Source organism: Mastomys coucha, unplaced genomic scaffold (genome assembly GCF_008632895.1).
Source record: "Mastomys coucha isolate ucsf_1 unplaced genomic scaffold, UCSF_Mcou_1 pScaffold16, whole genome shotgun sequence".
Classification (NCBI taxonomy): domain Eukaryota; kingdom Metazoa; phylum Chordata; class Mammalia; order Rodentia; family Muridae; genus Mastomys; species Mastomys coucha.
This window is the reverse complement of record NW_022196898.1, coordinates 70,520,884-70,545,640: the sequence shown is the minus strand read 5'-3', so window position 1 is coordinate 70,545,640 and position 24,757 is coordinate 70,520,884. Positions and strand designations below refer to the sequence as shown.

The 24,757-nt window shown below is 39.9% G+C and overlaps 1 protein-coding gene across 2 annotated transcripts in view; it reads right to left on the bottom strand.

Annotated features, from left to right (window-relative positions):
* Positions 1–1,880: 1,880 nt before the first annotated feature.
* Positions 1,881–24,757, bottom strand: part of Pde5a (phosphodiesterase 5A) — a 134,654-nt gene continuing 111,777 nt past the window's right edge. For both annotated transcript variants that reach the window (XM_031375340.1, XM_031375341.1), the window contains exons 17-21: positions 23,517–23,594; positions 21,463–21,526; positions 9,791–9,865; positions 8,517–8,600; positions 1,881–5,817 (exon numbers count right to left, since the gene is read on the bottom strand). In XM_031375340.1, coding sequence (XP_031231200.1) covers positions 5,680–5,817; positions 8,517–8,600; positions 9,791–9,865; positions 21,463–21,526; positions 23,517–23,594 — 439 coding nt within the window. In that variant the 3' untranslated portion in view covers positions 1,881–5,679. The remainder of the gene's footprint in view (positions 5,818–8,516; positions 8,601–9,790; positions 9,866–21,462; positions 21,527–23,516; positions 23,595–24,757) is intronic.

The window sequence follows — 24,757 nt, the reverse complement described above, 5'->3', positions numbered from 1 at the left end:
TTTCATAAATTCATTGCTTTTAATAGCTGAGTAGTACTCCATTGTATAGATGTACCACAATTTCTGTACCTGTTCCTCTGTTGAGGGACATCTGGGTTGTTTCAAGTTTCTGGCTATTATAAATAAGGCTGCTATGAACATTGTGGAGCATATGTCCTTATTACATGTTGGATCAGCCCGGTTTCTTATAGCACCAAGGACCACCAGCCCAGGGGTGGCACCACCCACCATGTACTGGGCCCTCCCACAGCAATCATTAATGAGGAAAATGTCCTACTGATTTGTCTACAGACAATCTGAGGGGAGCATTTTTTTCCCAATTATGACTCCCTTTCCCCAGATATGTCTAGGCTTGTGTCAACATGAGAGCAATCAACCAGCACACGTGAGATTAGAAACCTAGTTGGTAAAGTGGGAGCATAGACCTTAAGAACACACTGACAGGAGTCATCTAATTTCTCGAAGATCCCCGAGAAAGACAAACAGTGACATGAAAAGAAAATGTGAACCATGCATGGCTCAGGGCAATAATTCAGGACATAGTAAGGCTCAAAACTATCATGGTTGCTATGCATACCATTTAATTAGAACTTTCGGCTCCAAATAATTATGATTTTCATTCCAATCGCATTTCTTGGGATTTTTTTAAGCAACAACTGACTTGTGAGCTACAAATCCTACTCATAACCCCTGACCTTTAGCTGAATGTAGCACAAAGCAGGGAAATGCTCAATGTAAACTCAGTGTTTCTGGTGACTTAATGTTACTGGCCCTTACATACACTAAATTCTATGTATTTAATGTAGGACCTGGAATTCCTGTTTGCTGAGAGACAACCCCAGGGTTGCGTGGTTAAGGAAGTTGTGAACTGTTTCCTATTTCTGCAGAAAGGGCTGCTGTCCCAGGAGTGGCATTCCAAGGAGCAGAGAACTAAGTGATCTTTTTATTTCCTTGGAGAAAGCCTTCTGAGCAGGCTCACTGGATTAAAGGAGTAAACCAAGCTTTACATTTTCATAGAAATTAATAGGGAGATGGATTTTTCATTACTTTCAGAAGTTCTCAGTTGGAATTCTTCTTATACTTAGTTACCAAAAATACTTGAAGAAGCAGTTTTTAATGATTCTTTATGGCCAGTTAGTATTTTTAAAAAATACAAATGAAATTCTGGCGCCCTCTCATGGTCAGAAATCCTAAGTATTCTTAGGATTCCTAAGTATTCTATTATGGGTACTGGCCACACTCTTTGGGGTGAAATGTTTTCCCAGCCAGTTAAGAGGGCTTGCCTAGTGGCACAAACAAACAAACAAACAAACAAACAAAAACCTAATATCTATACCATGTTGTTTTTTCTACCAGAAACAGCAGCGAGTCCCTTGAGGCACTACATTAACCGTTGGTAGCAGAACTAAATTAAGGAGTAATACCCACAGAGCCAAACTGGCTGAGAAACATGCTGTTTATAAAGTTTCCAGACAGTAATTCAATCCAGTAAGACTGGATGTGGTACTTTTAAAATGTTGAATTCCAAAAGAGCAAGGTATGGTCTTCGCATTGGCTGTGAAGCTACACATCTGGATTGGTCTCCAGTTCGAGCCATTGGGCAAGAAGGAAACACCTAAGTTTTAGCTCCCCGTGGATATCAGGTTGTTAATACCATGTCCCTCCACAGTGCCATTACGGTGGGAAACACAGCCCTCAAATTGGCAGCATGAGACATTACCGATAAAAAAAGAAAAGACTATTGTCAAAGAGTCTATTTAAGGACTAACTAGTGATCAAGCCACAGTGTAAAATTCTCTCAGACCAGCTGGACTAAGCTTTCTCAATGTAAAGCCCTCAGTCTTAGAGCTCCAAGTCCCCTAATGATCACACCACACCCATTCTCGTCCATTCACTTTATTTTTACAGCACTGCAAAATGACAACCAAACAACGTGGTGACTTCACACATACCCTGGCCAGGTCTGACTTCATGTGGACCCTCGGGCAGGTGGGCGTGAGTTTCTGGTGAGTGACACTCTCACCAAAGGATCACTGGAAATGGTTTATAATGTGGGGTGAGGAAAGGAAAGAGACCAACATTTCAGCCATTTTTAGATGACTTCACAACAAAACATAATTTACATAGTAACTCTTTTATGCTAGTATAAAAATAGTGCAAGAAACTATATATTTGTTCAGATATATTGAAAAGGCATAAGAATACAAACAGATCATCAATAGTGGCAAGTGATAGTTCATTAGAGTTCTTAAACTGTAGTAGAAATTTATATTTTTCAGCTATTTACATCACTTTCAATGACATTCAAGACATGTCTACACAGGATTTTGATAACAATGTGGAAGGGTGAGGTAAGCTTTAATGCTTCCTTCTTAGCTCTCTGTGAGAGGCCAGAAAGAGTCCCAATCTGTACTTGAATAGTCTGAGAACTCTGATCTCTCTCTCTAGCTGCATTATGGAAACATGACCTATGTCGTGGAAGGTATGACTCCCTACATAAGGTGTTCTTTAAGCTATCAGCAAGGTAAATGATCCATGCCAACAGGAAGCCAGAATTTTCACTGACGGATTCTTAAGAAATTTTGGATAAAAGTGCATAGTATGTATGTTACAGATGAAGAGGAAGGTGGTGGAAAGCCCTGTAGGCTTGCATGGTAAGTTGATGGGACGAGAAATGACGCCCTTAGTCATTTCCTGTGTGGCCCATGAGCTCCTGGGACTTCCCGCTGTGCTTCAGCATCTGAGCACTGTGCCTAACATAAGGAGAGGATTTAATAAAAAATGGGCTGATGCATGGTTGATACCGAGTAATTAAATTCTGCCACCTTATTTGAGACAGCTGCTTATGGGAGAGCAGGGAACATTTTGTCTCGTCTCATCTTAAATCAGGTTAAAGCAAGAGGCCCCGGCGGCTTACCTGATAAGGAGTGTAATCTAGTGAGAAACACAGGAAATTTGGAAATGTAATAGGTGCCAAACTTCACACTTGGGCAACGTTCTGAGAGTAAAGGCACTTAACTGGTAGGCAAGAATTCCGGTGACTCAAGTTCCTTCAAGAAATCAATATTTCCAGTACATTTTCCTATATGCCCTCATCTCCATGTGCTGCTAAAAGAAGCTCTTTGTCATAATTAGCCAACCAGTGACAGAGTATTATCCTACATTTATGGTCTGAGCCAGGTCTGTGTGGAGTGAATTAGAAGTAATTGTTTTCCATCTGAGGATCTCAGTGTAAGAAATGACCGGCGCCATGAGGTCGTTACCTCAGTGCCCCGTTTACTGACAGTGGTCTCGAAGGCCCATAAGGAAGGCTAAGAGCTAGCTGCTTCCTGAAACATTCCCCTCAAACACAGGCTTTCTCCCAACCTAACTACATGAGGAACACAGCTTCCCTAGGTGCAGAGGTTAAGCATCCTGACTGGCAAAGGCGACTCTTGTAAACGTGTAAGATCAGAAACCTTCATAGACAAGTTACCAAACAGAGATTTTTCTGGCTGAAAGTTTACATGACATGATATCATATTATTTCACTACAGCCAGACAAGTAATTTGTCAAAGGAACAGTCCAGGACAAGAACAGTGTCTTGTTCATTATGGGCACTATCGATTCATGGCAACATGAGGGAGGAATTATAATATAATGTGATAAATATATTCTAACTTGAGTGGACACTAGAAAGGCAATATTCACATTCAGAACAGAAACTATGATTTGTGTTCTTGTACCACAGTTAGAAATCCATGTATGGGATGGTTTCCTTATAAAATAAAAACTATTTGAATAAAATAGCGTTCTCCTCTGTCTGAACTAAACTACCCAGCAATAAAACATCGCAGGTGTGGCAGTGCTTTTCCTATGTTAATAATGTCTAGTGTAAAACAAACCATCACTTAAAATAAACCAAATAATTTCCAACCTACATATGGCTTCTTGCCTGTCAATCTGTTAGACAAATCCTCCACATATAATATCAACTTTAAAAATATTCTCAGTGACTTAAGTGAGAGGAGTATGGAGAAGCTACAACCTGTCTATGCCTGCATTTCAGCACAGCTGCTCACTCACAGTGTGTGGGGCACAACGCCAGGCTTGGAGAACGTCCTCTAAACAGTGCGTCTACACTCTGCAGAAAGCGTATACAATGCTGATATGATTACTATTAGTGACAGTCTGTATCATTTACACACCAGTGCATTAGAGCAACCTTACAGGTTTCATCTATATAACATGAAATAAAAATAAAATAAAATTCTGAAGTAAAATACAAGTATTACAACAAGAATACATTTAGCATTATGGGCGACAATTCCCTGGACTAGCCTTGACCAATACAGAACAACGCCAGGATAACCTGCTTTGCTTTGTCACCTTTTCACATCTGAGGAAGAACAAAGCCACAGTAAAATATACATACACAGGATTAAAATGACCATATTGAATCTTAAGCCAAGAGAAAAGGGAGAAAGAAACTGTTTTAATGCAAATCAATGCTAGAAACCCAGACCAAATACTTTACCCTCTTTGGGAGGATGTGGGAAAAGGGTGGGAACTAATAAATCAAATCCTTCTAATTCTGCCCACACCCAAACATTTCTGCACATCTGGAGCAGATGCTCTTCCCCTAATGCAGTTACTTGGGGGTTTTTTTTGATGCATTTTCTACTTCCAATACTGAATGCTGTTTTGTTTGGGCAGGAAGATTTTTCACACACTGCTCCTTTGAATTCATTGTCTGACCTGCCTATTGGAGACAAACCTTTGTTACTCATAGAATTATTAATATTTTTTCCTGTCTATTTCAGTTGACAGAAGGGATAAAGGCTCAACTTGCACTGGCGTATGTGTAGTTATATCTGCCTTCAGGCAGGTGCTCCTGTGACCACTTCTCTGCTGAAACTTAAACTGTTGAATTAAGGAGATGAGAAGTAAAACAAAATAAAAATAAATAGTTTTAAAAGTTTTCAGTATTTAAAAACGTGGGTTGTCAGAAAGGTCTTCAAGTAAAACATTTCTCTTGGCAGAGGGCTATCTAGGATCCTCCCAGGTCTGACATACACTCTCTCTTGGGACAGTCAGCAGGGTCTGGGGGGCTGGGGCTGAAGAGCGGATGCATGCATGGACTGGAGCTTAAGTTTGCTCTGCTACATAGATGCGATGTACTGCAGGTTCTCCCCCATCCCAGAAAGAGCAGAGCAATTAGGTACCACATTTTCTTTAACTTGATTAAGACACTTCGGACAAGTTTATATTCATTCCTTCCTAACATCCACTCGGTCAGCATTACTTTCAGGATGGCTTTCAGTGTCCCCGAACACATTCGGTTCGCCCCTAACCCACTTTTGAGAACGATTCTTAACGTGTTTTGAAAGGCAGGTGACTCAGAAACACAAAGGCCAGTTATTTAAAATCCCTAAGCATGACTAAGCCGAGTGTTGGAATGCCGTTTACACCATCCTTATCAAAGCGCTAGAGTGGGCATGACTGATCACTCCACTTCAGTGGCATAAAACAAAAGTATGAAAAGTAGGTAGCAATCTCTGAAACACCTCACGCGCTCAAAAGTTGTGCAAAACTAAAATACAGCAGTGCCAAAGTGCACTCAAGTCTGCATAGTGTACAGCGAAACCAGCCCTTACGGCAGCCTGCACAAGGGGTAAGGGTGGGGCCGAGGGATGCTGTCAGTCCCGCTTGGCCTGGCTGTTCTCCCCATTAGTGAGCATCTTCTCATGCTGCTCTGCCAGGGCCTGCCATTTCTGTCTGTTCTTCCTGCAGCCATCCAGCAAGGGCAAACAGTCTTCGGATACGTGGGTCAGGGCCTAAGAAAAAGAAAGGAAACAACTAAGAGAGAAGCCTCCGCCACAGGCTTGCTACCAGGGCCACATTCATTTCCGGAGCAGCGCCACGGGTGGCGTTCCCATAAATCCTAGAAATACACACAGAGTATTTGCCAGGGATTCCCTTAGTCTATACGGCTAAGGAGGCAGGCTTAGGGACAAAGTGAGAACAGGCATTTCAAAATAACACAACACTGAGGGAGCTCGATGGTGCGGGGTAGGGGGAGTGCGGAAGTGATGGCTTGGCCACTAAGAGCATAGACTGCTCTTATATAGGACCTGAGTGGTTCCCAGCACTCATGTTTGGTGCCTCATAACTGCCTAGTGCTCCAGAGGGTCCATTGGCTCTGGCCTCTAGGAACACCTGCACCCTTTGCACATAGCCACAGGAAGACATACACACAATTAAGAATACAAATGAATCTTAAAAGTATGTGAACACTAAGCTGTGGGGACTCATTTATGTAGACCCTAACTCTTTACCCAAGCTCTGCTGTGGGAAGCTGTGCCTTTTGCTTTCCCACAGAACGGCTTTATACAATGCACTTTTAAATGCAAGGTTTTCATCAAGGTTATTATTATATACCAAGCATAGTGCCATTTAGCTACAAGAACGTTTGCTGTAGCTTTTGTAATAGAGACACGACAAAGACCCAATAAGGCTGAGTAATATGTTGTAAGTGTTTTATGGTCATTACAAATGTCTCAGGCATATATCTATGTGCATTATATCATGGATTTCAAACACTGACTTCTTATGAAATGACATGAAGACATCTCACAGCACACACCCCAACATCAGTAGCTATCTCTGAATAGTAAGACCATGAGAGATTGTTATCTTCCAGTTTGCTTCTCAGGACGTTCTGCTTGTTCTGCAGTGGAAACATACTATGTTCACGATAAAGGGAAAACACTAGTTAAGATCATCTAGAATTCCAAACAGCATAAAGAGTGGGCACACAAACTATACCACAGAGTGGAATCTAGAATGGCTCTTCTGACAACACTATTCTTTCTGATTTCAGAGATGGGAAAAATCAAGAGCCATGTGTATCACCAACTAAGAAAGGCTCTTCATTTAACCAACAGAGAAGGTGTCCGTCATACAAAGGAAGGTGGAGGGTATCCAGCTGCTTTTGAGAAAGAACTTCTACGCAAAAGAGGAAACTAGCCAAACGGACCCTGTCGTCAGTGGGGAGGCAGTGCTGAGGAGGTGGACGTGCGGTGGTCTTTTCCTCAGTTTCCTTTGCTGTCTTCTGTCCTACCTTCCCCTTCACCCTTCATTAGCAGGCTGTATTAAACCTTTCAAGGTTTTTGGTGTTTGAATAAGAATGACTCCCATAGCCTCATGTAGGCTTAGTCACCAGGGGGTAGCACTATTTGAGAAGGATTAGGAGGTGTGGCCTTGTTGGAGGAAATGTGTCCTGTGAGTGGGGCTTTGAGGTTTCAAAAGCCCAGGACCAGGATCAAGCAGCTTCTCTCTCTCTCTCTCCCTCCCTCTCTCTCTCTCTCTCTGTCTGGTCTCTGTCTGGTCTCCGTCTGTCTCTCTCTCCCCTCCCTCCTTTTTCCCCCTGTCTCTCCTCTTTCCCTCTCTCCTTCCTTCCCTCCCTCCTTCTTCCCCTCTGCATGTGGATGAAGATGTAGCTCTCAACTACGTCTCAACCACTCAAGTACCCCTTCCCCTTGTCTCCTTCTGGCTATGATGATAATGGACTAAACCTCTGAAACTGTAAGCCAGCCCCAATTAAAAGCTTTCCTAAGAACTGCCTTGGTCATGGTCTCTCTTCACAGTAATATAGAACACTGAAACCTGGAATAAGGACAAAAACACTGAGTTCTCAATTGGTATCTACACTAACTACATATTTGGGGCAAATATTCTCTCTGTGTGGAAGATGAACTTTACACATCAATTACTGAATCTGCAATCTCTGGATTAGAAAATTGTAGTTTTTGTCCAATCTTAACCTTTTATGACAACCCCAGGATAATTTCTCAAATAAACAAAACTTGAATCCATTTGAACTTTTTAGAAACAAAGACACCATCTCCTTTGTGCGCTGGAGTAATAAACATGTAAACCTTATAATATTGGAAGAATCTTTTTCCCGGAAGGACAAAGGCTACAAAAAGCCAAGAAGTGAAACTGGCAGAGGGTGGAAATCAGAGCCTGTGTTCCTGTAACCTCCTCCTTTTAAAAAATGTTAAGGACATTTTTCTGTCTCTCTCTCTCTCTCCCCTAATCTAAGCCATAACATGACAGTGAAAAAAAGAATGGGGTGACTTTTTTGTACTTAAAGCTAAAATTAAACATTAGCAAGATTATGCTAACACAGAGTATGCAGGAAATGTCCCCTGGAGGACAGCACCAGCATGTGTCTCTTAGCATCCCCTAAATTAATATGTCAGTGTCCAGCACACCCTAGGCACTCCGCAGATATTTATACATGGAATGAGTCAATGCCTTTGTGAAATAGCAAATGTAAAATGTATCCCTTGTTCTGTACAGACATCACATTCGTCAGCCAAAAAGAAACAATAACAGTGATAATTATGGTTTTTGACTTAGAAGCAAACATATGCATCTAGTGTTAATCTCTTCAATGAACTTCAGATTCAATCCATAACATAGTCTAACTTCAACAATATAGTATTTTTGGTATTTTCTCTGTAAATACCTCATACAGCTGCAGGCAGATGGCATCTATGAACCCAACTTGCATACTTGGGATTTTATTTTTCTTCTCCCTGTTCATTAGATCCTGAAAATACACATAAACAGATCTGCATTTATTCAAAGTACACAGAAAAGGTTGGCTGTAAAAAAGATGAATTGGTGGTTAGCTTAAGGGGTGCAAACATACATAAATATATACAGACAGATATATATATATATATATACATATATGTATATGTAAATGCACATGTATATGTATACATTCCCAACCCTACAAAGAAAAGAAATAACTAAAACATGAATGGTTTGAGAAGAATCCTTCCCTCCTTCTCTCCCATTTGAGATGCATACATTTATATTAAAAGGTTGCTATGCAAACACTCTTAAAATCACTGTTCCCTTATGGAAATTTATCCCTACAAAATAGTAAAGAAGAACAATGTAGCTGTTTATTGCTGTACTGTTTGTAACAATGAATGTGGCAAATATTACAGCAAAGGAAGTGAATTAAGTTGTGGCTGAATTTATTTCATGTAACTATAGTCCATATACACCAAAGATCCTATTAGAAAAAAAGTTCCTTATTACATTAAAATAGAGAAAACAAACCACAGGAAAATACAGGGCACACGATGTGTAAGCAATGTTGTAAGCAAACACACACACACACACACACACACAGGTCTGCTCCTTTCACAAGATGCTGCTGTAAATGTGGGCTGCCTTAATCTCTGTGGTTGGAAGTGTAGAAAGAAACGAGAAACAGAAAAGAACAACTTGAAGAGAACCAAACTCACAATCTGGGAGTCGGAGAGTAAGCAGTTGCACAGAAAGCCCCTCACTTTAATTACCTGGCCTGAAACTTTCAATTTGCATGTGTTTTAATTAGCCATGGAAGGGCTCACCTATTCTTCTCTGAATACAGAGATTGAAAAGCAAACAGAAAAGGGAGCGTTAAGGCCTTCAAGGCTTAATCCTCGCATTCTCCAGTGTGTAAGCAATGTTGTAAGCAATGTTCATCTTCCTGGCTTGCTTTTGTAAACAGCGTGTATAATTCTTCTAAAAAGAGAGAAAGTGTTACATAGTAAACTGGAGGAAAAGTGTCACAGAGGTGTGAAGCAGTATACACTTTAGCCAAGTGTGGCCACATGCTTGTCACACCAGCACCAAGAGTCTGAGGCCAAAGTGTTGATGACAGAGAGAACCTGCCTCTAAGCCAAGTATCTAACTTTAAAATGTCGTGAAGAGTTCCTACCGACAAAGCAGGAGACTTACAGCAGGCTCCATGTTAAGTTCTTTTCTCTCTCTGTCTCCTTGATCAAAGAATTCAGCTGCCACGAGTTCTGCTATCTGAAACACACAGCGGACTGAGTGTTAGGGGGTAAACATGCCTTTCTTCCGAACAGAGTTTGAATGGAGATAATGAAACATAGCGAACCCTTTGTTTCCACATTAAGTAGCATTAAGATAAAACAGTAAGGAGAAACAGAACCAATGCTGCATTTGCTTTAACCACATAATCACAATCCCATGATCCTCTGCAACTAAGCAGAAAGCAGTGCATTTCAGTTTTGTCGGACAAGGCAAGGCTGTGCCCACCCATATGAATAACCAGGAACCAACTTATTGAGCAACCATGTCTTTAATTTTAAAAAAGGCACAGAATTCCTTAGGAATCTCAAGTAATGTGTTTTGCTCATATCTACCCTCCACCCCTTCCCTAACTCCTCCCAGATCCACCCCTCCTCCCCACTTCCTGTCTTCTTTTGAAAAAAATATTTTTTTTAATTTTTGAGATTATAAATATAATTATAGCATTTCCCTCTCCTGTTTCCTCCTTCTAAGCATCTCTATATACTCTTCCTTGCTTGTATTCAAATTCACGACATTTTTTTCATTGTTATTGTGTGTGTGTGTGTGTGTGTGTGTGTGTGTGTGTGTGTGTGTGTGCGCGCACGCACATATTTCTAACTACATAAATACAAGCTGCTCAGTCAGAGTAATGTTGCTTGCATGTATGCCTTCAGGGCTGACCATTTGGTACTGGGCAATCAACTGGCGAGTGGGGAAGATGGTTTCTCTTGCTTCCACCGTTCTTTAGTTGTCTGTAGTCTTTGAGAAGGGTTGAGGCCTTGTGAGCTTTCCCTCAACCATGTTATCACATCTATTGGTGTCATCCTCATTCAGCTAATATTTGGGCAGTCAGGTTGATGAGACTTTATGGATGTAGCTTCTGATAGTCCCAGGAGACCAGGGTCACAACAAACTCTGTGTCTTAAGCACCTGTTTATAAAAAGCGTGTGAAAAACACCACCAAATACTGTATTGAAACCAGTCGACAGGTCTTTGAGTTTCTCGTAATCTCTCTTTTGACGTTGTCTTGCAATTTTTGCTGTTGATGAATATTGGTTTGTTTATCTTATGATTTCTCAGAGTCTGGCTTCTGTAGACCACATTCTTATGATGCCACTTAAAGCTTTCTTGAGGCTCAGCTAGTTTGACATCTTCTTTTCTTCTTAGCCCATTTCCTTAGGCATGATGCTCTAGACTTCTAGTAGTGGCTAATTATATGGCGTCTGCCCCAACTTTTGTGATATTGATAATTGCTGCTGTTTTCAGGAGTCCATTTATTTAGAGATTTTCACAAGGGTGACCATCAAAGCCAACACTTCTTAGGTTTATTTTATTACTTTAAATACGAGAGAAAGTTTCCCAGATCAATTATTTGGTTGTGCTTCAGTGTAATATGTAAGAACATAGGTCTCCTCCAAGTATACCCATTAAAAATACACCTGGTTCTCAAGCCTTTGCCAAAGTGGACAACACAAGGTAGCCAAGGACCAGCCTCGGCTTGGAGAGGGGTTCTGAGAGGAGGGGTGTTTGAGAGCTGCCAAAGCAAATGTGACTCAAAGTCAGATCCTGGGTCCAAGCTGCTGGCCTATGCTCTGCTCAAGACAGCTTTCCAGACTGCTCTTTGGGTTCTGCGTTCTGGAGCTGGCTTTCTCTGGCTATTTGGAAAACTCTCTGGATAGCTCATCTCTTGCAAAGCAAAAGCAGTCTTTATTTCACATTATCAATTCGGTCTTTACCCCACGTTGCCTTTTGATTACCCACGAATCAGCATCCAAGACCTCAGCCCCTAGATTCTCAGGAGAGACAGCAAAGACAAGCAGACAATAAAATAGCAGAGTAAGACCCTGTTTTGGAATTACCATTCTGACCACACTTCTGTCCCAGGTTGACCTTGAACTCAGGAATCTGCCTGCATTTGTATTGACCTGTCTGTATCTTTATGGCAAGTTGGCTCATAGTCTACCTGCCTCTGTTCCTTTAGATCTGTAAAGCTCTTTAAACAATGCATACTGCATCCTTACATATTACATAGTTGAGAAATTATATATTTTCAAAGTCATGTTTTTGGAGTTCTTTTCCACGGCCTTAAGGGCTGTCCTGAAGGTCCCAGCAGTTTTTTTTTTGTTTTTTTTTGTTTTTTTTTTTTGCTAAAGACATAGACACACCCTCAATTCCTGAATGCGTGCTGTCTCTGATTATCAAGGGAGTCATTAACCTTGGCAGAGAGGGCATTCCTCAAAGGAGGAATGTGGAAAAAATGTGTTATACATTTTAAAATTATTATTATTATCACCATTACACATACTAGCCTTATGCACGTGGAGGCCACACCCTTGCTTTCTCTGTTCCAGGAGCAGGAAATCACGTCATACTATCCCTTACATGGCCATGCCAGACTTGGCAGAAGGTTTCATTTTTAATAATAGCTGCATTATTATTTGAGTTCTTGGATTTAAACATGTTTATATATTTCCGTCCTTCTCGGTGCTCAGCGTCTTTCATTTGGACCAGTGCAAACCTCTTGGACCAGGTCTCTGTTCCCTGGACCCCACTCTGGGGCTTTCTGGTAACTTCCTTGCTCTCAGTGTAACAAAGCTGCCCATGCTTATCTTCTTGTTCCCTAGTTCATCCAGTCATGCCTTGATGGAGTCATGGCTGCTCCAGACTGAGTCAGTTAGAGGCTACAGTCCAGCAGAAGCTCTGTACTAGTGGCTGGTCATTGTGCATAAACTCTTTCAGGACACGGAACCAGAATGAAGCATAATTTTCCAGGATACTTCCAATTCAAACTCAGGACAACCGGATTTCTGTCTAAGACCACTTGCCTTAGATTCTCACCTCCATTCATATTTGAATCCTAGCTCTCAATACTGATCAAGCTTCATGCCCTATATCCTACAATACTAGTTGAGTATCAATATAAAAGTACCAGTAATAATGATTATTTTTAAATTTTTTTCACATTTATTTATTATTTTACATGTATGAGAATCTTTGTGTATCTGTGTACCATGTCCATGTCTAGTATATTCAGAAGGTATCAAATCCCCTAAGACTGGAGTTACATTTGGTTGTGAATCACCATGTGGTTACTGGAAGTTAAATCCAGGTTCTCTGTAAGAGCAACAGTGCTCTCAACCACTGAGACAAATAAATAATAATGGTTATTAAAAATTATTTTAGCTTTTATATCCTCTCACAACTCATGTTCATTACCTAGATTTCCTCATTATCCAATATTTCCTCTTTCTTGCTCTTTCTAAATTACACTCTTTCTACATGTACTTTTGTTTACACCTATGGATATATATCTATATTATCTATATCCATATCTGTGTCTATACATTATAGGTTAGGATCTATTTCTTCGTTAGCCCACTTGTGGACTGGCAGTTTTATTCCCTAATCATAGCTGGTGTAGACCTGCACCCATCCTGTGGGTTGTCTGTCTGCTCTGCTGATGGTTTCTATTGCTGTGTGGGGATCTTTTCACTTCAGACAGACCCAGGCGGTGGCTGTTGACGCTTGGAGCCAGTCTTTGTGCTATAGAAGTTCTGCCAACCCCACAGTCGTAGAGAGTATTCCCTGTGTTTCCAGCTAGTAGTCTCACCATTTCAGGTTTTCAATTAAAGTCTTTGAGCTATTTTGAGTTGACTTTTGACAAGTGTTGAAAGATATGGATCCTACTTCATCCTCTTGAAGGTAGACAACGGGCTGTATCAGGACCATCTGTTGAACAGTCTATCTTCCCTCACCACAAATGTATGTCTTTCATTCCTTTGTAAAAACTCAAGTAGGTATAGCTTCATTGTTTTATTTCTGGGTCCTCTCATTGATACATTAAAGTGTTTAATTTATAAAAAAATTATTATGTGTGTGAGTTTTGCCTGCATGTATGCATGTACACTGCCTGCAGACCTAGTGCCTGCAGAAGTAAGAAGAGGGCATCAGATCCTCTGGGACTGGTGCTGCAGACTGTTGAAAGCTGCCATGCGTGGTGCTGGTAACTCATCCCGGGTCCTCTAGAAGAGCAGCAAGTGCTGATCGTCTCTTCAGCTCCATCTATTTTATGACAGTACCGGACTGCCGTTATCACTCTAGCTCTGTTGTATAATTTGAGGCTAGGTGTTATGATTCTTTTTTAAGTATTCTTATTCTTTAGAATGGCTTTGGCTATTGTTATTCCACTTGTATCAAATCTATCATTAACTTTTCTTTTTCTTTTTTTCTTTTGGTGGTAGACTGATGCATAAAAACATAATTGATTGTTAAAGTGTGAAATAGAATGTGAAGCCCACATTTTCAGAATGGCTATTCCAGCCGTATGGAAGGGAATTGAGATGTAGGCTTCTCTATAGAAACAGAACTCTCCTCTGTGATTTAACTACTCACCTGCTAAAGGGTCCTCAAAAGCATCACTTTGTGCCACTGACACCTGAAGTGCCATCAGGTCTGTGTGTCATATGATTCAAGTGGTAGAGCAGTCTGCATGGCAGCCTGGACCTGTTCCAGGCCCCAATCAGAGCTAACAACTGTCCTTGTCACTTAGTATATGGGCCAAAGTGACCCAAGTGAGGAATGTGCTATCTCCAGAATCCAAACAGACCTAGTAAATGTTTTGCTTATTTCTTAGTGGTAGGAGATGCCATTGCAACAACTTATGCTTCACCTTAGAAGGAGTATCTCTCCATGCCTCACACTACTGGACTCCTAGAAATTTCACTGAGATAGAAGGCCTTTGGATTTTGATTGGATTCACTTCCCATCCTCTCATGTGCATATGTGCTACCAACAAGTCTAAAGTGGTTGCTACCTCCTGCTCTCTGCCTACTTAGCATACTGTCATCAATAGAGTGGACCACTGGTGATATTTTCTGGAAGAGACAGATGATCAAGGTCTTGATACTTTTTTTTTTTTTTAATTTCATGAGCATTGGTGTATGTCTGCATGCGGGTGTTGAAACAGGAGTTACAGATGGTTGTGAGCTACATTGTGGGTGGTAGGAATTGAATCCAGGTCCTCTGGAAGAGCAATCAGTGCTCTTAACCACTGAACCATCTCTCCTGCCTCTGATACCTTTAAAACAGTAACCCAAAACTGTGTGAGCTTCCACATTAAACCTTGAACCTCCACTCAGTGGATCTATATCAATAAACTCAACCTGATCTAGCTTATGTTTCTTCTACCATTATCCCACACCCTTAAAATCCATTCCCACATGTATTCTCCAGACTTCTGCAATAAGTGAATTAGCAAACTCCTTAAACTCTTCTGTGGTATAGCATACCTCCTCACGGACTACACTTTCTATCTCCCCTGTAAGAGCCTATAGGCTCTATAGGTCTAAAAGCAACTATTGGTAGGCCCTGAGAGACATCAATATTGTCTTGCCTGGCATACTCCTACACAGAAAGTCATTGCTGGCTCAATAAGGGCAACATTTTTGCAGGAGGTTGGGGTAAGGATGTGTCCTGTTAGGGGTGGCGAGACTACTTCCTCTGGTGAGACTAACCCTTCAGAAGCTAGGCACTCGGAGTCCTCAGCCTCAGTAGGGTCTTCCTACACATTTCTATCCCAAGCTACAGGATCCAGTTCCTTACCAATCTGTGCCCTTCCTAAACTGATGACCCCTTTTGAGGTTGGGACTTGAGTTTTCATTGTGATCCAGCCATTCTTATAATGAGGGATTTGGTTTGATTTTCCAAAAACTTGAGCTCTGTGGCTGCTGGAGAGAAGGCTTTCTGCCAGGGTGCACTTCGAAGCTTTTACACTGCTTATGCACATCTGGCATTGCACCGCAGAGTTTGTGGTTTTCCATTGTCACTGTATATTGCTAGAAGTCCGTTAAGTTTATCAGGAAGCTTACTTTTTTCTTTTGTTAATAAATCCAGAGGTCCTAGAAGCAACCAGATGGCACCGTATTTTCCTACAAATTGTCAAAAGTTTTATGCATGGAGTCAGTAAATTCCTTGTTCGTCTCCAATAGGCCGATCAGAGTAAGGAAGTGTATTTATCTCAGCACATTCCTCAAATACTTCACACCGTGGACTTTTAGTGTTCTTCAAGCTTCTAGGAGGTTCCAGCAACTGTAGGTGCCAGCAAGTTGGAAAGTCTGCTCCGGAACATTTAAAAAAATCATCCTTATAACTTTATTTTCTATAGAACCACTCCTGGTACCACAATCTGTGCTAGTCAGGTTTTCTTGGGGAAACGGAGCTGATGGAATATATGCGTGTGTGTGTGTGTGTGTGTGTGTGTGTGTGTATGCATGTATATCTATCATTATATATATGTATATATCATTATATATACATTACATTTAAATGGCATTTATTAGAGTGGCTTTCAGACAGGCAGTAGTATAAATAGTCTAACAGTAGCTGCTTCCCAAGAATCCAGTATTTGTTCAGTCCACAAGGCTGGGTGCCTCAGCCGATCTTTGGTCTGTGTTGGAATATTGAAGAAGTAAGTTGCGATGCCAGTGAAGGGAAGCCTCAGCTGCAGGAGAGATGAACTTGCCAGCCAGAGTAAAGGCATGCAGGCAAAAAGGTGAAAGCTTCCCTCTTCTCTGGTCTGCCACCAGAAGGTATAGCCCAGGTTTACAGCATGCTTTCTGACATCCAATGATTCAAACATAGGGTAAACCTTCCAACCTCAAATGATCAGATTAAGAGAATCCTTTAAAGGTGTGCCCAGCTCCTTAGGATTTAGTTGACTCCAGGTACAGTCAAGTTGACAACCAAGATTAGCTACCACATACAGGTTTTGAGTCTGGCTAATTTCTCTGTGTGATGTTTTTATTTTAAAATGTTGTATAATAAAGTTTTAATTATAAGAAGTCTTTTTATCATGATTTTGTTTTAAAAGAAGTTCCCTGTATAGACTTGGACAATTACTGTTTCAAGGACTTGGGAAAGAGTTCTTGTCTAACATGTACAAGGCCTGGATTTCAAATCCTGTACCAAAAAAATTAATCAAATTAATTTATGAAATTACTGCTTTTTATTTGAAAGGTTTTTGATTTTTATTTATTTACATTTTTATTTATGTGTGTTTTGTATGCAGTGGGTATAAACTCCTGGAACCAGAGTTAGGGACAGTTGCCTGATGTAGGTTCTAGGACATGAAACCCAGCTTCTGAAAGTGCTCTTAATTGCGGAGCTATCTCTCCTGTCTAGAAATTACAGTATTAATACCACCACAAATAAGTCTTTCTCAGTGTTGATGTTGTTTTTATCTGAAGGGAGTATATCTATTTTTACTTCATAGTCAATTTAAGATTTCCATCCATCTATCTATCTATACATCATCCATCTATATCTATCTATCTATCTATCTATCTATCTATCTATCTATCTATCTATCTATCTATCTATCTATATGTGTGCGCGCATGTGCCAAGATGTATGTCTTGAGGTCAGAATATAACTTTCAAGAAGAAAAAAAACCAAACCCACATATTTAAAGTATTTATGTCTATTAAAACAGTTCTACAGAGGGTACCAGAAGGAATATTTAAGTGTGAAGATAAAATTAAACACTCTCAAATGGATACAAGGAATAAATATTCAAGGACAGTTAACCAAAAGAGGCATAAAAAAGCTACACCATAACAAAATAATAGGAATTAACAAACTCTGTTCACTAATAACTTGAAATTAATAGTCTCGGTTCCTCAATAAAAAGGCACAACACAAAGTAACAGATCAGATTAGAGAAAAGAAGCTCAGTTTCCCATCGCCTTTGAGAAGCACTCCTCACTACCAAGGATGTCCCCATGGGAGTGGGGAATGTAAAAACTTAGTCCAAACAAATAGAACTAAGAAACAAGCAAGCAGAGACTTCAAACCAAGACTAGTCAGAAGAGCTACGGAAGGAGATTTCATATGTATTAAAGAAAAATTTACCAAGAGGATATTATAATTCTAAACACTTACATGACAAACACATAGAAACCTAACTTTATAAAAGAATCATTATTACATTTAACATCACAGATTGACCCAGCACTGTGACAGTGGATGATTTTAGTACTCTCACCAACAGGTCATTTAGACAGGAATTAAACAAAGAAGCTTTGAGTTAAATGACGTTGTGGTGGTTTGTATATGCTTGGCCCAGGGAGTGGCACTCTTTGGAGATGTGGCCTTGTTGGAGGAAGTGTGTCACTGTAGGTGTGGGCTTTAAGACCCTCATCCTAGCTGCCTGGAAGCCAGTCTTCTCCTAGCGGCCTTCAGATGAAGATGTAGAACTCTCAGTTCCTCCCGCACCATGCCTGCCTGGATGCTGCCATGCTCCTGACTTGATGATAATGGACTGAACCTCTGACCCTGTAAGCCAGCCCCAATTAAATGCTGTCCTCATAAGAGTTGCCTTGGCCATAGTGTCTGTTCATACCAGTAAAACCCCAACTAAGACAGACATTTACAGAACATTAGTCCCAAACCTAGAACATTAGTCCCAAAGTGTACACGTTCTTCACAGCAGCCCATGGAACTTTCTCCAAAGCTGACCACACATTAGGACACTCAGTGAGTCTTTAAAAATATAGGAAAAGTTAAATGGCAACCTTCATCTTGTTTGATTATAAAATATTAAAGCTAGATATCAACAACAGAAATGGCAAATAGTATTCAAACTCATGGAAGCTAAAAACACACCACCGAATGACAATTAGGTCAAGGAGAAATCAAAGGAAATTGAAAACGTCCTATAATAGAATGAAAATGAAAATGTAATAGACTGAAGTCCATGGGAAACCACAAGTGCTGAACCAAATAAATTTGGTTTTCTATGTAGCATTAAATGCCTACATAGAAAACCACAACAAACCAACCAATCAAACATACAAAAAAAAAATGGAGAAATTTTATATCAACAACTTAATTATGCACCTGAAAGCTTTAGAAAAAAATAACAATAGCATCAAAAAAGAGTGGGAAGAAATGATCAAACCCAAGGATGAGATTAATGAAATAAAATGAAACAATGAAATAAAAAATTTTAAAATAGAATAAAAGAACCAGTGAAATGAAGAGTGGTTCTAAAAACAAACAAACAAACAAACAAAAACTTAACATATGATAAACCTTTACCCAACCAGAGAGGATCAATTGCATGAAATTACAGAATAAAGCTATAGCTGAGAGGTTAAGAGCACCAGTTGCTCTTGCAGAGAACCCATTTGGTTCCCAGCACCCACATGATGGCTTAGAGCCACCTGTAATGCCAGTTCCAAAAAATCTAAGACCCTCTTCTGATTCCATGACCATCAGGGACACACATGGTATATACAAACCAGCAAAACACTCAGACACATAAAATAACTCTAATTTTAAGTAGAAAAAAAATAAAAATGAAAAGGGATACAACAAATACTGAGAAAATTCAGAGAATCCTAAGCCTATACTTAAAAATTCTGTTTCTACTAAACTGTAAAACCTAAAAGAGGTATATGAATTTCTAGACATATATGACTTAACATTTAATTGAGAAGTAAATAACTTAAATAGGCTTATAATATCCAATGAGATAAAAGTAGTAATTAAAAAAAAATCTCCCAACTAAAAAAGGACGAGAGCCATACGGATTTAGAAAAGAATTCTACCATATACTCAAAGAAGAACTAACAGCAATGCCTCTCAAATTATTCTGTAAAATAGAAAATGAAGGATTATTTCCATTTTTTAAATAAAGCCAGTATTACCTTGATGGCAATACCAAACAGACACTCGATCACAGCAACAAATCATATATGATGAACATAGGATAAAAATTCTCAATAAAATACTTGCAAACCCAATTCAAAAACATACAAAAAAGATTATCCACCACAAACAAGTTAGCTTCATACAAATGATGCAGGGATGGTTTGGCTCTCCCAACTAAAAAAGGACGAGAGCCGTATGGATTTAGAAAAGAATTCTACGATATACTCAAAGAAGAACTAACAGCAATACTTCTCAAATTATTCTATAAAATAGAAAATGAAGGATTATTTCCATTTTTTAAATAAAGCCAGTATAACCTTGATACCAAGACCAATTATAAGAAAACTCTTATAATTGATTAATACATTCAGCAAAGTAGCAGTATACAGACTTAACACACAAAATCAGTAGTTGTCCTTTATACAAACAGCGAACATACCAAGAAAGAAATAAGTGAAATACTTATATAAAAAAAATCTTAAGACACTGAATAAAGAAAAGGAGATAGAGAAGATAGAGAGATGTTCTATGCTCATGGATTTGTAGGATTAATATTGGGGGAGTGGTCACCTACCAAAAGAAGTCAATAGATTCAACACAATCACCATCAAAATTCCAACACTATTATTCACAGAAATTGAAAAAATAAACTTCATATGGAAACAAAACAAAACAAAAAACTCAGCATAGTTAAAATCATCTTAAACAATCCAAGAACTACGGGGGTGTCCCCATTCCTGATTTTAAATTCCTGATTTTAAGTGATGGTTAGATGGGGTGTGGGTCAGGATCCATCCCAAGCTGGCTGCTGAACTTGGCAGTGTTTCTCACATACTCCTGTTTTTAGAGGCATGGAAGAATAAGAACACTAAGGGTGCTCAATGCTGCTACTTGTGATGAACACCAGTGCCCCTGAGACATCACTCTGTACACCACAGCTAAAGTGGCAGAGGTGCAGCAACGAACATGTATGTCCTTTGTATGAAGCAGTGTCACTTAATCACTAAGACACACAATGAGGTGTGTGCCTCTGTCTTATATATAAAGGAATTAAAGTCTATCTACATCCAAAGCTACCTTTAAGTGAAGAGATTTTTTTTTACTTTGACTTTTTTTAACTTTTATTGCATTATGATGAGAAAAGTTACATGATTTCAATTTGTCTGAATTTGTTAACATTTAAAAACATATTTTAAGTAAATAGAATTAAATCACATTATTGTTTCCCTTTTGTACCCCAACTCCTCCCAGAGACTCCCCCTCTTCAATACCTACAATATCTTTTTTTGTCATATTCCTTAAAATTTATAAAGTATTATAACAGTAAAAATGAGTATTATAAAAGTTGTTTGATATAAAACAACAATCAATTTAACAGTGTTATGTAGATGCTTATCTACAACAATACTGAAAAGTATTCTTGTACTCTTCTCTTTCTCTGAGATGAATGCTTTTCCAAATTATCACAGCTAATGAACCAGATTCTTACCCACACCTAATGTCTGTGCCACCTTCCAAGCAGAACCATTGTTCATTGAAACAGTTGGTGAATGACTTTATGGATAGACCATCTTAACACACACACACCATTTCTTAAATGAATGTAACCTGTTCTCTGTGGCCTGAGAATAAAGTCACTCACTCAAGTCAAATAGTTTTGACCATAGCAGGAAGTCTGTATCCAAAAATCGTGCCTACAATTCATTTCTTGGTGCAGCAGAACTGTCAACTCTTAGCTTAGCTACGATGGAGGTAAAATCCTTCAGTGATCATTTAAGAAAGTACTAGTAGTGATGTATTATTTTGAAATATACAGTTAATATGTTTGGAGATATTTGACTTTGACTTTTTAGTTCAGCTTTGATCATCACTGAGCAACATACCCGTTGTTGAATAGGCCAGGGCTTAGTAATCGCAGAGAGATCGCAGGCAGTCATCAGCATTGCTCTGTTAAGGGAGAAAGAAACCCCCAAATCTTGTGAATATTTATCCTCAGTAAGTTGTTACTGGTTTTAAAAAAAATGTTAAATTAAAACCTGCTCAACAAGAGAACACCCAAAATGTGAAGACCAAGGAACAAAGCGTATTTATTTGGCTGTTGTGTCCGTGATAGTGCCTCCCTGTTTTGGTTGCCCTGGGAGTTGCTGAAGTTTGTCCTTGGGGTAAAAGCTTGTCTGCTGTCATTGGGTTTTCCACAGTGATAGTGAGATGAAATCGTACAGACTAGTCAGGAGGATCACATCACATATTTAATGAGGACAGTCCTGGATTATGGCAGGTCACCTGAATTCACCCACCACCTGCAAGGCTTTCCATGTGACAACTTTTGCATGGTAGAGCAGTACATGCTGGAGAATCTTTTTCTGTTATGCTGTTAGCCTGTCTCTGGTTAGAGCGGTGGGAACTACCCAGTCCCTTGGCTATAACAGTGTGCCTTGGAATAAGACAAGGTGGCTGTAAACATTACCTTTTGGGGGATGGGAAGGGTCTCACATATTCTGAGAGGACCTCAAATTTTCTATGTAGCCAAGGTGACCTTCAGTTTCTGATCCATCACCAAAGTTCTGGGATTACAGGTGTGCCCATCGTATCTTTTTATGTACTGTTAGGGACTGAACCCAAGCTTTGTGGACTATTACAAAAGCCTTCTAGCAGCTGAGCTACATCCCCAAGCCCAGTGTCTGACTGCAGCAGAGCTCCCCTCCCCACCCCCTTGAGTCATATTCAAATATCTAATGGCCCCTTTACATTGTTTAAAGAAATAGGCAAAAAGGTTATTCCGCAAAACAAGCAATTGAAGTAAAGAAAGTATCCTTTGTTCTTCTAGACATGCTTTACCGAAAGCACAGGCTAATGTTACCATGGTCTCTACAACATTAACTCTCCCACAGGAATGAGCACATTGGAGGTATCTTTGATCACAGTTGGAACCCACTGTCATGACGGATTTCAAGCGTGCTTGACAGTAGAACCTGCCCACCAAAGGTGACGAACCATACGACCTTGATTACAAACTTCTCTGTGACAGAGAGACCTGGCCCAAACTTGGAGCTTCGTGGCATTTCTCTCTTTGTTATTTTAGAGTGCGTGCTAGTCATAGGAGCAGGCCCGTGCATTTCTATGGCACTACTCTGAAAGATAAGCTGATGCTAAGGAAAGCATGACTATACAGAACAAGCAGCCCCGTGTTTGTACGTTGTTTCCTTTTAATTTGCATATTTTCTTTGCAGACTAAGCAATCTCAATTTATTTTTTAAAAATGTCCACATCACCATTGTAGCAACGCTATCTGTAATTCTGTTGGACTGTTAGTGATTGACTGTTGTTTTGCTTTGTTTTATTGTTTAAGACGGGGCTTCAACGTTTCTATCCCCGGGTGGCACTGAACTTGTGATAATCATTTTCCTTCATCCTGCCAAGTACAGGTACTATGGTGCCTTCCTGGTTCTGTTTCACTGGTACAAGTTATTGCCATGGTAAAGACAGAGGCAAGTAGCAAAAGAGCAATCTATCATCTACAGCTAGAAGAAAGGAGTTGGTGTACAGAGTTTGAAACACAGCCCTTTTGACGGGTCCACTGGAAAGCACTGCTGTGCTGTGGCCCAAGAGCAGTGACATTTGCAGCCACCATCCTGTTCTCACAACCTATAGGATGTTAATTTTTCCTTTTCTATGCCAAAGATTGGGAGAAATGAAGCAAAACACTAATCTTGAGCCACAATGCTCCACTTCCTTACAGTATCCATCAGTCAGTCTTCAACAAGGCAACTGTCAGTTTCCTTCCTTACCAATGACCACGTTCAGTCCTTTATACTCCACTGGGGAGCAGTCGACAACCTCGAAAGTCATTATACGTAACAAATGATCCCAATTAACGACTGCTCCGAGAAAATTAACGGGGACAGCAAAGCTTGCGTAGACAGTAAAGCCAACTTACAGAAACAACTCCTTTTGAAGAGGATCTTCAAAACTGAACTGATTTTTTCGTATAAGTTCAAAAAACTCTCCTCGTCTCCTTAAAAAAAAAAATTAGAAAAACACAGTGATTACAGTGAGTCCTCCGGCTCTTTTTCCCTTAACCTACAAGACTCGTGGAACACACACTTGAGGAAAATCTCTGTTGTCCCCATCTTAGAACCCAACATCAGAGCTTCATCCACACGCAGCATCCTGCCTTACTTACAGTAGAAACGTTTATAAAAACGTGACATTGTTTGTAACTCCAGATCAAAAATAATGGCAATTTCAACTCAGGAATGCTCCTTATTCAAAATTTTAATTATTTAATTACATAAATTATTTTGTTTTTTAAAAATAAAATAGTGTGAATTAAAATGTGTTGGCAAGAATGATTAAAGCTCTCCTAAGCACATGGGGGTAAGGAAGTCTAGAGTCTCTAATTCAGCCACATCTTGCTGCAGATTAAAAGAAGGGCAGTGAAGATGAGACATACTTTGGAAGCAAGGAGCAAATTTTAGATACTATTTCCTGTCATTCCACTGACGTAAGGGTCATCAGTGTCTAGGAAAGACTTCCTCTGTACCCAGCATCCACAAGCATTGTGAGAAACAAGGCCAACAAAAGATAAACATCCATGATAAAATGGACGGTGTATGATTAACTATCAAAGTTCCACACAGAGAGGAGAAACTCATGTGGCATAAAAACGGGAAGCCTATGTAGACTGTGACATTTTTCCAGTTCATTGTGATTTGATGATCTGTGCCCTGAAATTACTTTTGAACAAACTGAACTTTGCTCTATTTTCTTCTAGCTTGATTCCCTTCAAACTGACCCAAATTTCAACGAAGCAGACACATATACATTTGTAGATAGTGAGCAGTGGATGTGTGTGTGTGGATGTGTGTGTGTGTTGAAGTCATTTAATTTCTATGTTAACATTCACAGTTCTACATTAACAGTCATCCATGAAAGTCAAATGAAAAGAAACTCAGATCACTTTCAGTGTTCTCTGCCTGCCCCTGAAGCTTGGTGGCCATATAAAAGAATCATGAATGGACAGAGATTGGCAAAAGAGTAAAAGGAGGAAGATCAGTTGCCTTTGGAATCCACTATGATTGACCAAGGCAATTTCAGAGACACAGCCGTAGAAGAGCATCATGCACAGCCTTGTGCTAGCATTTGTAGCAACAGGAGTGCCAAGGAGTAGGCGCTCCT